A 13,096-nucleotide genomic window follows, 5' to 3' on the forward strand; every position below is an offset into this window, starting at 1 on the left:
TTAAATTACTATTAGATCAGATTAGATTACAATTAGATGAGATTACTATTAAATTAGATTAAACTACTATTACATTCGATCAGATTAGATTACTATTAAATTAGGTTACTATTAGATAAGATTAGATTACTATTAGATTAGATTACTATTAGATTAGATTACTATTAGATTAGATTACTATTAGGTTAAATTACTAATAGATTAGATTACGATTAGATTAGATGAAACTACTATTAGATTAGATGAGATTAGATTACTATTATATTAGATTACTATTAGATTAGATCACTATTAGATTAAATTAGATTACTATTAGATTAGATTGAACTACTATTAGATTAGATCAGGTTTGATTACTATTAGATTAGATTAAAATTAGATCAGATTAAATTACTATTAGATTAGATCAGAATTGATTACTATTAAATTAGATTAAACCACTATTAGATTAGATCAGATTAGATTACTATTAGATAAGATTAGACTACTATTAGATTAGATTACTATTAGATATGATTACTATTAGATCAGATTAAATTACTATTAGATTAGATCAGATTAGATTACTATTAAATTAGATTAAACTACTATTAGATTAGATCAGATTAGATTACTATTAGATAAGATTAGATTACTAGTAGATTAGATTACTATTAGGAAGGACTACGATTACATAAGATTAGATTACTATTAGATTAGATTACTATTAGGTTAGATTAGATTAAACTACTATTAGATTAGATCAGATTAGATTACAATTAGATTAGATTATTATTAGATTTGATTACTATTAGGTTAGATTACAATTGGATAAGATTAGATTACTATTAGATTAGATTAAAAATACTATTAGATTAGATCAGCTTAGATTACTATTAGATTAGATTACTATAAATTAAGATTAGATTACTATTAGATTATATTACTATTAGATCAGATTAAAATACTATTAGATTAGTTCAGATAAGATTACTATTAGATTAGATTACTATTAGATTAGATTAGATCACTATTAGATTAGATAACTATTAGATTCGATTACTATTAGATTACTATTAGATTAGATTAGATCAGATTACTATTAGATACGATTAGATCAATATTAGATTAGATAACTATTAGATTCGATTACTATTAAATTACTATTAGATTAGATCAGATTAGATTACTATTAAATTAGATTAAACTTCTATTAGATTAGATCAGTTTAGATTACTATTAGATAAGATTATATTACTATTAGATTAGATTACTATTAGGACGGATTACGATTAAATAAGATTAGATTACTATTAGATTAGATTACTATTAGATTAGATTAGATTAGATTAAACTACTATTAGATTAGATCAGATTAGATTACTATTAGATTAAATTACTATTAGATTCGATTACTATTAGGTTAGATTACTATTAGATAAGATTAGATTACTATTAGATTAGATTACTATTAGATTAGATTAAAATACTATTAGTTTAGATCAGATTAGATTACTATTAGATTAGATTACTATTAGATTAGATCACTATTAGATTAGATAACTATTAGATTTGATTACTATTAGATTACTATTAGATTAGATTCGATCAGATTACTATTAGATTAGAATAATATTAGATTAGATTACTATAAAATATGATTAGATTACTGTTAGATTGGATTACTATTAGATTAGATCAAATTACTATTAGATTAGATTACTATAAAATTAGATTACAATTAGATTAGATAAGATTATTATTAGATTAGATTACTATGAGATTAGATTACTACTAGATGAAATTACATTACATTTAGATTAGATTACTATTAGATTAGATTACGATTAGATTACTATTGGATTACATCAGATTACTATTAAATTAGATAACTGAAATTAGATTTGATTACTATTGGATTCGATTACTATTAGATTAGACTACTATTAGATTACTATTAGATTACATGAGATTACTATTAGATTAGATTACTATTAGATTAGATTAGATAACTATTAGATTAGATTAGATAACTATTAGATCAGATTAGATTAGATAACAATTAGATTAGATTAGATCATTTTACTATTAGATTAGAATAATATTAGATCAGATTACTATTAAATATAATTAGATTACTGTTAGATTGGACTACTATTAGATTAGATTACTATTAGATTAGATTAGATAACTATTAGATTACTATTAGATTTGATTAGATTACTATTAAATTAGATTACTATAAAATTAGATTAGGTTACTATTGGATTTGATTACTATTAGATTAGATTACTATTAGATTACTATTAGATTAGATTAGATAACTATTAGATTAGATGAGATTACTATTAGATTATATTACTATTAGATTACTATTAGATTAGATTAAATTACTATTAGATTAGATTACTAATAGATTAGATTAGATAAATTTTAGATTAGATAACTATTAGATTAGATCAGATTACTATTAGATTAGAAAAATATTAGATTAGATTACTATAAAATATGATTAGATTACTGTTAGATTGGATTACAATTAGATTAGATGACTATTAGATTTGATTACTATTAGATTATCTTAGATCACTATTAGATTAGATGAGATTACTATTAGATTAGATTGAACTACTATTAGATTAGATCAGATTAGATTACTATTACATTGGATTACTATTAGATCAGATTAAATTACTATTAGATTAGATAAGATTAGATTACTATTAAATTAGATTACACTACTATTAGATTAGATCAGATTAGATTACTATTAGATTCAATTACTATTAGGTAGGATAACGATTACATAAGATTAGATTAATATTAGATTAGATTTCTATTAGATTAGATTAAACTACTATTAGATTAGATCAGATTAAATTACTATTAGATTAGATTACTATTAGATTTGATTACTATTAGGTTGGATTACTATTAGATAAGATTAGATTACTATTAGATTATATTACTATTAGATTAGATAAAAATACTATTAGATTAGATCAGATTAGATTACTATTAGATTAGATTATTAGATTAGATAACTATTAGATTGGATTACTATTAGATTAAATTACTATTAGATTAGCATAATATTAGATTAGATTACTATAAAATATGATTAGATTACTGTTAGATTGGATTACCATTGGATTAGATCACTATTTGATTAGATTAGATAACTATTAGATTGGATTACTATTAGATCAGATTACTACCAGATTAGATTACTTTTAGATTAGATTAGATAACTATTAGATTAGATAAAATAACTATTAGATTAGATTAGATTACTATTAGATTAGATTACTATTAGATTACTATTAGATTAGATAACTATTAGATTAGATAACTATTGGATTAGATGAGATTACTATTAGATTAGATTACTATTAGATCAGATTAGATTACTATTAGATTAGATAACTATTAGATTAGATTAGATTACTATTAGATTAGAATAATATTAGATTAGATTACTATAAAATATGATTAGATTACTGTTAGATTGGATAACTATTGGATTAGATTAGATAACTATTAGATTAAATTAGATTAGATAACTATGAGATTGGATTACTATTAGATTTGATTACTATTAGATTATCTTAGATCACTATTAGATTAGATCAGATTACTATTAGATTAGATTACTATTAGATTAGATTGAACTACTACTAGATTAGATCAGATTAGATTACTATTAGATTAGATTACTATTAGATCAGATTAAATGACTATTAGATTAGTTCAGATTAGATTACTATCAAATAAGATTAAACTACTATTAGATTAGATCAGATTTGATTACTATTACAATAGATTACTATTAGATTTGATTACTATTAGATTCAATTACTATTAGGTTAGATTACTATTAGATAAGATTAGATTACTATTAGATAGGATTACTATTAGATTAAACTACTATTAGATTAGATCAGATCAGATTACTATTAGATTAGATTACTATTAGATTAGATCACTATTAGATTAGATTACTATTAGATTAGATTACTATTAGATTACCGTAAATTAGATTACTATTATATTAGATTACTATTATATTAGATTACTATTATATTAGATTACTATTAGATTAGATCACTTTTAGATAAAATAACAATTAGATGAGATTACTATTAGATTCGATTACTATTAGATTAGATTACTATTAGGTTAGATTACTATTAGATTAGATTAAATTACTATTAGATTAGATCAGATTAGATTACTATTAGATTAGATTACATTAGATAAGATTAGATCGATTACTATTAGGTTAGATTACTATTAGATTAGATTACTATTAGATTAGATTAAACTACTATTAGATTAGATCAGATTAGATTACTTTTAGATTAGATTAGATCACTATTAGATTAGATAACTATTAGATTCGATTACTATTAGATTAGATTACTATTAGATTACTGTAGATTAGATTACTATTATATTAGATTACTATTAGATTAGATCACTTTTAGATTAGATAACGATTAGATGAGAGTACTATTAGATTAGGTTGAACTACTACTAGATTAGATCAGATTAGATTACTATTAAATTAGATTAAACTACTATTAGATTAGATCAGATTAGATTACTATTAGATAAGATTAGATTACTATTAGATTAGATTACTATTAGATTTGATTACTATTAGGTTAGATTACTATTAGATAAGATTAGATTACTATTAGATTAGATTACTATTAGATTAGATTAAACTGCTATTAGATTAGATCAGATTAGATTACTGTTAGATTAGATTACTATTAGATTAGATCACTTTTAGATTAGATAAAGATTAGATGAGATTACCATTAGATTAGATTAGATTACTATTAGATTAGAATAATTTTAGATTAGATTACTATGAAATATGATTAGAGTACTGTTAGATTGGATTACTATTGGATTAGATTACTATTAGATTAGATAACTATTAGATTGGATTACTATAAAATTAGATTAGATTAAATTAGATTAGATAACTATTAGATTAGATTACTATTAGATTTAATTACTATTAGATTATCTTAGATTACTATTAGATTAGATCAGATTACTATAAAAGTAGATTACTATAAGATTAGATTACTATTAGATTAGATTAGATCAGATTACTATTAGATTAGATTATAGTGACTTTTTATGCCTGTCGTCGACTAGTCGCTGTCACGTGATAATGACCGGCAAGATGCAGCCCTCGGAAAAGACAGCAGCATGCTATCAGCAGGTGAGAAGCTCCTGCGCTGGGGGGGGACGGGGGGGACGACGCGCTGTGCCAGTGAGTAGGTACTGACACGCGATCGTTCATGTCGGTTCATTTCCTTTGATGTTTTCTGTCTTTTATTTGCGCCTGATGTGTTTCGCTGCTGTGGAGCGGGGCACATCACCTTGTCCTCCGACGCACTGATCACTGATGCGGCTGCCAAGCAGGGAGCACTCCGCTGTTTTTGCGGTCGGATCTGCCTCCTGAGCACGGCCACAGTAACAATCAGGTGTTGCCAAATTATTTAACACGCGATCGTTCATGTCGGTTCATTTCCTTTGATGTTTTCTGTCTTTTATTTGCGCCTGATGCGTTTCGCTGTGGAGCGGGGTGCATCAACTTGTCATCCGGTGATGCACTGATCACTGATGTGGCCGGCAAGCAGCGAGCACTCCGCTGATTTATCGGTCGGTAGATCTTTTAGAACTGCAGTTCAAAGGTAACTCATGAGGTGAATATATATGAACCCAGGTAGCAGTTTGTCTTTAGGACTGAGAGGAGATGCAGGAAGATAATAAACAGACAGGACAGAAAAATAGTCAAATAAAAACAAGTTAGTTTTTGTACCTGCTGGTTGCAACAAACAGACACCACTGAAGGTAATCAGAAGTGAGGAACAGAAAATGAAATAATTATTTTAATGTTTAGAGCAGCAGGAACTCCGAGAGGCTGCAGGCGCATCAGTGAGTTTGCTGCCGCTGCGCAGGGGGAGGGGGGGGAGGGCTAAAGCAGGGGGAGGGGGGAGAGGGCTGAAGCAGGGGGAGGGGGGAGAGGGCTGAAGCAGAAACTACCGTTGTTAAAAGAAATGTGTTTAACTTTGAAAATGTGGGCGCAATTTTAATTGTCAAAAACTCCAGCGAACCATTAGTTCATTTTGCTCAAATAGAAATAGAGGCCTGCCTCTAATGCTGGCCCTCCTTCCAATAAAGGCCTGGAGCTTGATGAGCTTGAGTCAAATACAGGCCCGGGCCTCTATTAGAGGATTTATGGTATATAAAATCAGATTATTTATTATTAAGTTTATTTTGAGACATAAAAAAGAAAATTAAAAAAATATATAACATATATACATACAGTATACATTATACATAGCAACCACGTACATCATTCAGACAAAACAAAACTGGACTACATAAAAGAAACAATCATGCACACAGGCATTGCTGAAAAGGAGTGGGAGGAACAATAATTTATTTAATCCCACCCCCATGTTATATTCACCAAAGTTATCTCAATATCACTTCAATCAACACCGTATCAACACTAGAATCTATTCAACTTATACTCCTATACACACTTCGATGTATTACAAAAAATGACAACATCAGTATTAGTCCTGGAGACATTGTACACAACATGTCAAACCCAGAACCGTCAAACACCAGCGCTCTCGCTGTTTCAGTGTAACAGAACCATCTCCTTGTACTTGAACCCAGAACCGTCAAACACCAGCGCTCTCGCTGTTTCAGTGTAACAGAACCATCTCCTTGTACTTGAACCCAGAACCGTCAAACACCAGCGCTCTCGCTGTTTCAGTGTAACAGAACCATCTCCTTGTACTTGAACCCAGAACCGTCAAACACCAGCGCTCTCGCTGTTTCAGTGTAACAGAACCATCTCCTTGTACTTGAACCCAGAACCGTCAAACACCAGCGCTCTCGCTGTTTCAGTGTAACAGAACCATCTCCTTGTACTTGAACCCAGAACCGTCAAACACCAGCGCTCTCGCTGTTTCAGTGTAACAGAACCATCTCCTTGTACTTGAACCCAGAACCGTCAAACACCAGCGCTCTCGCTGTTTCAGTGTAACAGAACCATCTCCTTGTACTTGAACCCAGAACCGTCAAACACCAGCGCTCTCGCTGTTTCAGTGTAACAGAACCATCTCCTTGTACTTGAACCCAGAACCGTCAAACACCAGCGCTCTCGCTGTTTCAGTGTAACAGAACCATCTCCTTGTACTTGAGTTGAAATGTAGAAATATGTGGACAATGCTTGAGCTGTAGCCCCAGTCGGTTCCAAAGTTTGACTCCACTTATGGACACACACAGTCGTGTCGCGTAGGTTGTTCTTACCACCCATGGGGAGAAAAAAGTCTCAAAAGGTCTGTGCGTGTGTATCTAGATGTGTGTGTGTGTGTGTGTGTGTGTGTGTGTGTGTGTGTATCTAGAGGTGTGTGTGTGTGTGTGTGTGTGTGTGTGTGTGTGTGTGTGTGTGTATCTAGATGTGTGTGTGTGTGTGTGTGTGTGTGTGTGTGTGTGTGTGTGTGTGTGTGTGTGTGTGTGTGTGTGTAACTTCAGCTCCTACACAAACAAATCATTGAATAGACACACACACACCACCTGGTACACACGGACAAAACTACATTACACACAGATGAGTTTACATGTACAACAGTCCTTTTGAGACTCTTTTCTCACCTGACTGATTTGTACCTACATGGTGTGTTTGAATGCTCGGTGGAAGCTGGGAAATTTGAATTTCCTTTGGATTTAGTCTAAACTTGTGTTGACGGGACAAATATGTTTTTCTGTGGAAAAACAGAGTATTCCAGGATCCTGTAGTTATAAAAGATAGACCAACATTTAATTTTGTAACGGCATGAAGGATCCCAGATTTGTGCCAAAGGTCACATTTGCCCAGCTGGGTCAAGCCGGGTCAAACAGTACTTTGAATCCACAGATTAAACCCAAGGAGCCACGATGTCTGCTCAAGACCATAACACCAGTATCTGCTGTTCCGTCCCTGAAGAAGGGCACTTCAAGCCACGATGATAATAATTAGATACTAATTAATAAAGTCATTGTTTTCACTGTTTAATATAATCATTACAGCATGATCACTTGGTTCATTATAACGGTATCTTGATTACAAGAAATGGATTATTATGCTTTGGGTATAATAATAATAATAATTATTATAATGATTAAAGAGGTTAGGGTTAGGGTTACTATCTCCTTAAACAGAAGAGCGGCTCGTTCCAGCGGGATTAGCCGACAGGTGGGCTGATGTTTAATACGAACAACATTACCTGTCTAAAACCCTTTAGGCTCTGTTCATTTAGCCTAATCTAACCAGATGAGAGGACTGAGGAGGAGGATCTGGCCAAGAGGCAGCAGACACAGAGTTGGCTCTGCACCAAAGACGAGATAACGTTGGACATAAAGACAAAGGACTGATCTCATATACAATAGGTACATGCAATCAGAACAGACTTAACTGAATGAAATGTTTTCATTAAATGTTGTGAAATAGACCCTAACCCTGCGCACCAATCGCTGAACCTGATCACTTTTTTAAATGTTTTCATTTATTTATGTTTGCCGATCGCTCTGCTGCTCCTAATCTCGCCGCTGCGTGGTCCACAGCCAGGTGCCTGGATCTCCGTCTCGGGTGTCATGGTTACCCGTGACATGCCGCCGATAAGCTGATTTGTTTCAGCACAACGGACAGCAGCAGCGTTATGACTCATGCCCTGTGCCCATGCTACTTGAACCCGACAGGTGTGCTTCTGCCCCTTAGCTGTGGTAGGTTATGGTTTCATCCAGATGTGCTGTGACGCGTGGCGCAATTATTACCCCAATAAGTCATTCATGTGAAAGTAAGCCAGACACTACACACACACACACACACACACACGATCTGACAGGTGTGGGTTACCTGCTCCAATCACTTCCTCTATCTTAACAAAGGAGGCGTCGATCTCCTTGGCGAACTCCCTCACAGCCTCATTTGGGTCTTCGTAGGTAAACGGGTCGATGTAGACCTTCATCGCTATAGCAACAACATCATCATCAGTCAGCTGCACACTCCAAAACTTCCTGTTTGTCTGTGATTGGCTAAGGACTCACTCTGACCCATCTGGTAGTGTCCGGTCCTGTCCGTCACGCCTCTGCGTCGGCGCCGCCTGCTGGTGGAGGGAGGTGGTAAAGCAACTGCAGAACTTTGTCTGCTCAGTATAGACACACGTGTGCGTGTGTGTGTGTGTGTGTGTGTGAGTGCTGCATAAATTAAAGTGTGTGTGAACCTGAGGTGAGTTTGGTCCATTGTTCTAACAGCAGATCAGGGAGGGAGCATCCTGAACACCCCCCCCCCCCCCCCCCTTACCGATAACAGATGACTCCAACAATCGCCGCGGCGACCAACAGCAGTATCACCATAGAGACGAGGATAGAGGTCACGGCCAGCTGGGATGGAGACATTCCTGTCAGGACAGACAAACTGACATTACACACATACACACACACACACACACACACACACACACACAGGTTCTGGCCTGTACCGTCGGGCAGCGTGCTGAAGGTCCTGGTGGAGCTGAACGGGCCGTACCCGACCTGAGAACGGGCTCGGACCTGGACCTGGTACGGAGTGGCCCGCTGCAGCCCGCTCAGAACCACAGAAGAAGACCTGCTGGCCACGTACTGCCACTGCCCCACCTCCTCCGCCGCCCTCTGGCTGTAGCGCAGCTCGTAGTCCAAGATCTGGTACTGGTTCTGCAGGAGCGGGACCGTCCACTCTAGGGACAGACTGGTCTCTGAGGCTGCTGCTCTCCTCACACCTGAAACTGGGGGAGGGACTACACAGAGCCGGTACCAGTTAGGACACCTCAAAAACCACTGGAAGCATTCTGGGTAATGTAGTCTGTTACCGTCTCTGCTGGTAGTCACGTTGAGCCTGACGGAGGCTGGCTCTGATTGGCTGACGGCTGAGATGCCATTCAGTGATTGGATGGTAAACATGTACATGGTTTGTGGGCGGAGCCCCCAGATGTTGACACGGCGCTGAGTCAGCCCAAACTGGGCTGGTCGGTACAGAACGCTGTCATCACACTGAGAACAGGAACTGGCCAATCGCTGAGGAGCAGGGAGGAAGGGGCGGAGTCAGAAGGACCTTATCGGCTGCATTTGACACTGTCAACCTGACATTAGAGCTTCTAAAATCAGCAATTTTGTACAAAATGAAAATGATTAAAGCTGAAACTGGGGGAGGGGGGGGGGGTCGCGTTTCTATGGATACGCCTTCGTAAAAAGGATTGGTTGGTGATATTAACATCCTGCTTGTGGCACATTAGTATACGTGAGGGGGCAAACTTTTCAACATGGGTGGTGACCACGGTGGCCATTTTGAAGTCAGCCATCTTGGATCCTACTTTTGTTTTTACAATAGGTAGAGGGTCATGTGACACATAAAACTTATTGTTAATTTCACAAGAAAAAATATGGTGTGCTTGGTTTGAATGTAACTTTATTCTTTCATGAGTTATTTACACGTTTCTCTTTGTCCACAGCCATTGACATGTCGGAGGCTAACACGTGGTGAGGAGCGGATCGAAAGTGTGTTGATATCTGGTGAACGCAGTAACCGGGTCATTGCAGCAGATTTCAATGCAAGACACTCTACAAGACCACCCATCTCCCTTGCTACAGTTAGCAAAGTGCTTGCTAAGTTTCGTGAAACTGGTTCAGCGTTGGATTAGCCATGAAAACTGTCACTAATGAAGAAACATCAGTGGCTGTCCTAGCTTCATTAAGCAAGAGCCCCAGGCGTAGCACTCGCCGCATGTCACTGGAGAGTGGCATTAGTCAAACATCCCTTCGGCGGATATTAGCTACTCACAAATGGCACCCTTACAAACTCCAGCCACTGCAGAAGTAGCAGATAGGGGCAAAACAAAAATGGAACAGGACCCTCAGTTCACGCAGAAGATTTAGTTCAGTGATGAGGCTAACTTTTATGAGAATGGTGAAGTTAAGAAACAAAACCAGCGCTACTGGTCTGACACTAACCCACATTGGATGGATCCCTCCAAGGCTGTTGGAACAAAAAGTGATGGTATGGTGAGGTACATGAGGTCCAAAGACAGTGGGGCCATTCTTCATTAATGGAAACCTCACGGCCACTGGATATTGGAAATAGTTACATGATGACGTGTTTCCCTCTTTATGCACTGAAGCTGGCACGTTCCCTGAGTTTGTCCAGCAAGATGGCGCACCACCACATTATGGGTGTCAGTCCCAGCATTCCTAGATGAACAGTTTCCTGGACAGTGGATTGGTCGTCGTGGGCCAGTTGAATGCCCAAGGTCTCCCGATCTGACCCCCTTAGACTTTTATCTTTGGGGTCATCTGAAGGCAGTTGTCTATGGTGAGAAGATACTAGAAGTGCAGCACCTGAAACTACGGATACTGGAAGCCTGTGCTGGCCTTTCTCCTGCGGTGTTGCTGTCGGTGTGAAGAGCGGGAGAAGAGGGCTGCATTGACAATCCAACACAACGGGCAGCACACTGAACACATTTTAGACATGGCCAGAAACTTGTAAATAACTCATGAAAGAATAAAGTTACGTTCAAACCAAGCACACCGTTGTTTTTCTTGTGAAATTACCAATAAGTTTGATGTGTCACATGACCTGGCCCGCCAGACTTGTCCTCTGTTTACTTCTGCACAGAGGACGAGTCTGGTGACTCTCCTATTCAAATAGCCCCTCCCCGTGAGATGTCTAACTGAGCCAATCAGCGCTGAGTATCGTACGTCACACACCACAACGCCGAGTTTGTCGAACATGGCGACTGAAGCGGAGTTCGCTGCGGCTCTTTCCTCTGGTCTAAATGACTTGGACACAACAAGTAGAAGCACTAAAAGCCTTTCTTCTAAAGACGCTGGCGCTGTCGCCAGACTCCATTGTTGATTACAGCTAAAAAACTACAGCGCCACGGACGTCACACACAGTGATGCTCACGTTCTCATAAACAGCAAAGACAGCGGCAGAGTTCGCTGCGGCTCTTTCCGCTGGTCTAAATGACTCAGATGTCTTTAAAACCACAAGTAGACGCGCTAAATGCATTTCTTCTAAAAAAAAAAAGATATTTGCGCCATTGCCAGACGCTGTTTCTTACTACAGCTAGAAAACTACAACGCCATGCGATACAGTCGGGATTAACATCCTTTTTCTGATTGGCTATTTTGAGCTGCCTAGTTGCGCCCCTCAAGTGCCTCTGCCCGTGAGTTACCAGACTCTCTCTCTGTGCAGAATTAAACAGAGGACGAGTCTGGCAGGCCAGGCTACTCTCTCTCTTGAAAAAACAAAAGTTGGATCCAAGATGGCCGACTTCAAAATGGCCACCGTGGTCACCACCCATGTTGAAAAGTTTGCCCCCTCACGTATACTAATGTGCCACAAACAGGAAGTTAATATCACCAACCGTTCCATTTTATGAAGGCGTATCCATAGAAACGGCCCACCTGTACTTGGTTACGTACACACACCACAGATTTATGCCTCTGAGATGATTTCCATCACTGTCACATGTCTGACTGGTTCCCAGTCTGACTGGTCACATGTCTGACTGGTTCCCAGTCTGACTGGTTCTCTGCTGGTTAGGCTTAAGTCTACTGATTCCCAGTCTGACTGGTTCTGGGTTGAAAGATTGATCAGAGGGTCCTGTAGGGTTGGCTGGTCTAACGAGGATACCTTGCTGGTTCCAGTGGGACCACAGTTGGAACACAGAACCGTGTAGGTCAGGTCTCCTCGTCCTCCCCTCTCTTGAGGCTCGCTCCACTCCAGAGTTACGGTGGTGTCGTTCAGCTGACTCACAGGGAGGCGAGGAGCTGAGGGAGGCCCTGGAGGGGTCAGAGGTCATAGGTCAGAGTCTGATTGTGAAGCTACTGAAGACCCTGTCTCTGGTCTTCTCCCTGAGCATGGACTGTCAGGCAGGTCATGTCTCTGTTCTCATCTTTGCTCCTGCATGTTTGAAAAGGAGAGGCTCCAGACTCTACACGTCCTGTGTGTGTGTGTGTGTGTGTGTGTGTGTGTGTGTGTGTGTGTGTGTGTGTGTGT

The 13,096-nt window shown here is 37.1% G+C and overlaps 1 protein-coding gene across 5 annotated transcripts in view; it reads right to left on the minus strand.

Moving 5' to 3' along the window:
- Positions 1-13,096, minus strand: part of LOC107373869 (ephrin type-B receptor 4b) — a 45,740-nt gene that overhangs the window by 10,787 nt on the left and 21,857 nt on the right. For 2 of the 5 annotated variants that reach the window (XM_054737655.2, XM_054737651.2), the window contains exons 7-12: positions 12,731-12,879; positions 9,909-10,113; positions 9,543-9,836; positions 9,365-9,461; positions 9,109-9,167; positions 8,918-9,031 (exon numbers count right to left, since the gene is read on the minus strand). In XM_054737655.2, the coding sequence (XP_054593630.2) occupies positions 8,918-9,031; positions 9,109-9,167; positions 9,365-9,461; positions 9,543-9,836; positions 9,909-10,113; positions 12,731-12,879 (918 nt within the window). The remainder of the gene's footprint in view (positions 1-8,917; positions 9,032-9,108; positions 9,168-9,364; positions 9,462-9,542; positions 9,837-9,908; positions 10,114-12,730; positions 12,880-13,096) is intronic. The other 3 variants (XM_054737654.2, XM_054737652.2, XM_054737653.2) reach the window with 3 other exon arrangements.

Source organism: Nothobranchius furzeri, chromosome 2, assembly GCF_043380555.1.
Source record: "Nothobranchius furzeri strain GRZ-AD chromosome 2, NfurGRZ-RIMD1, whole genome shotgun sequence".
NCBI classification, from domain to species: domain Eukaryota; kingdom Metazoa; phylum Chordata; class Actinopteri; order Cyprinodontiformes; family Nothobranchiidae; genus Nothobranchius; species Nothobranchius furzeri.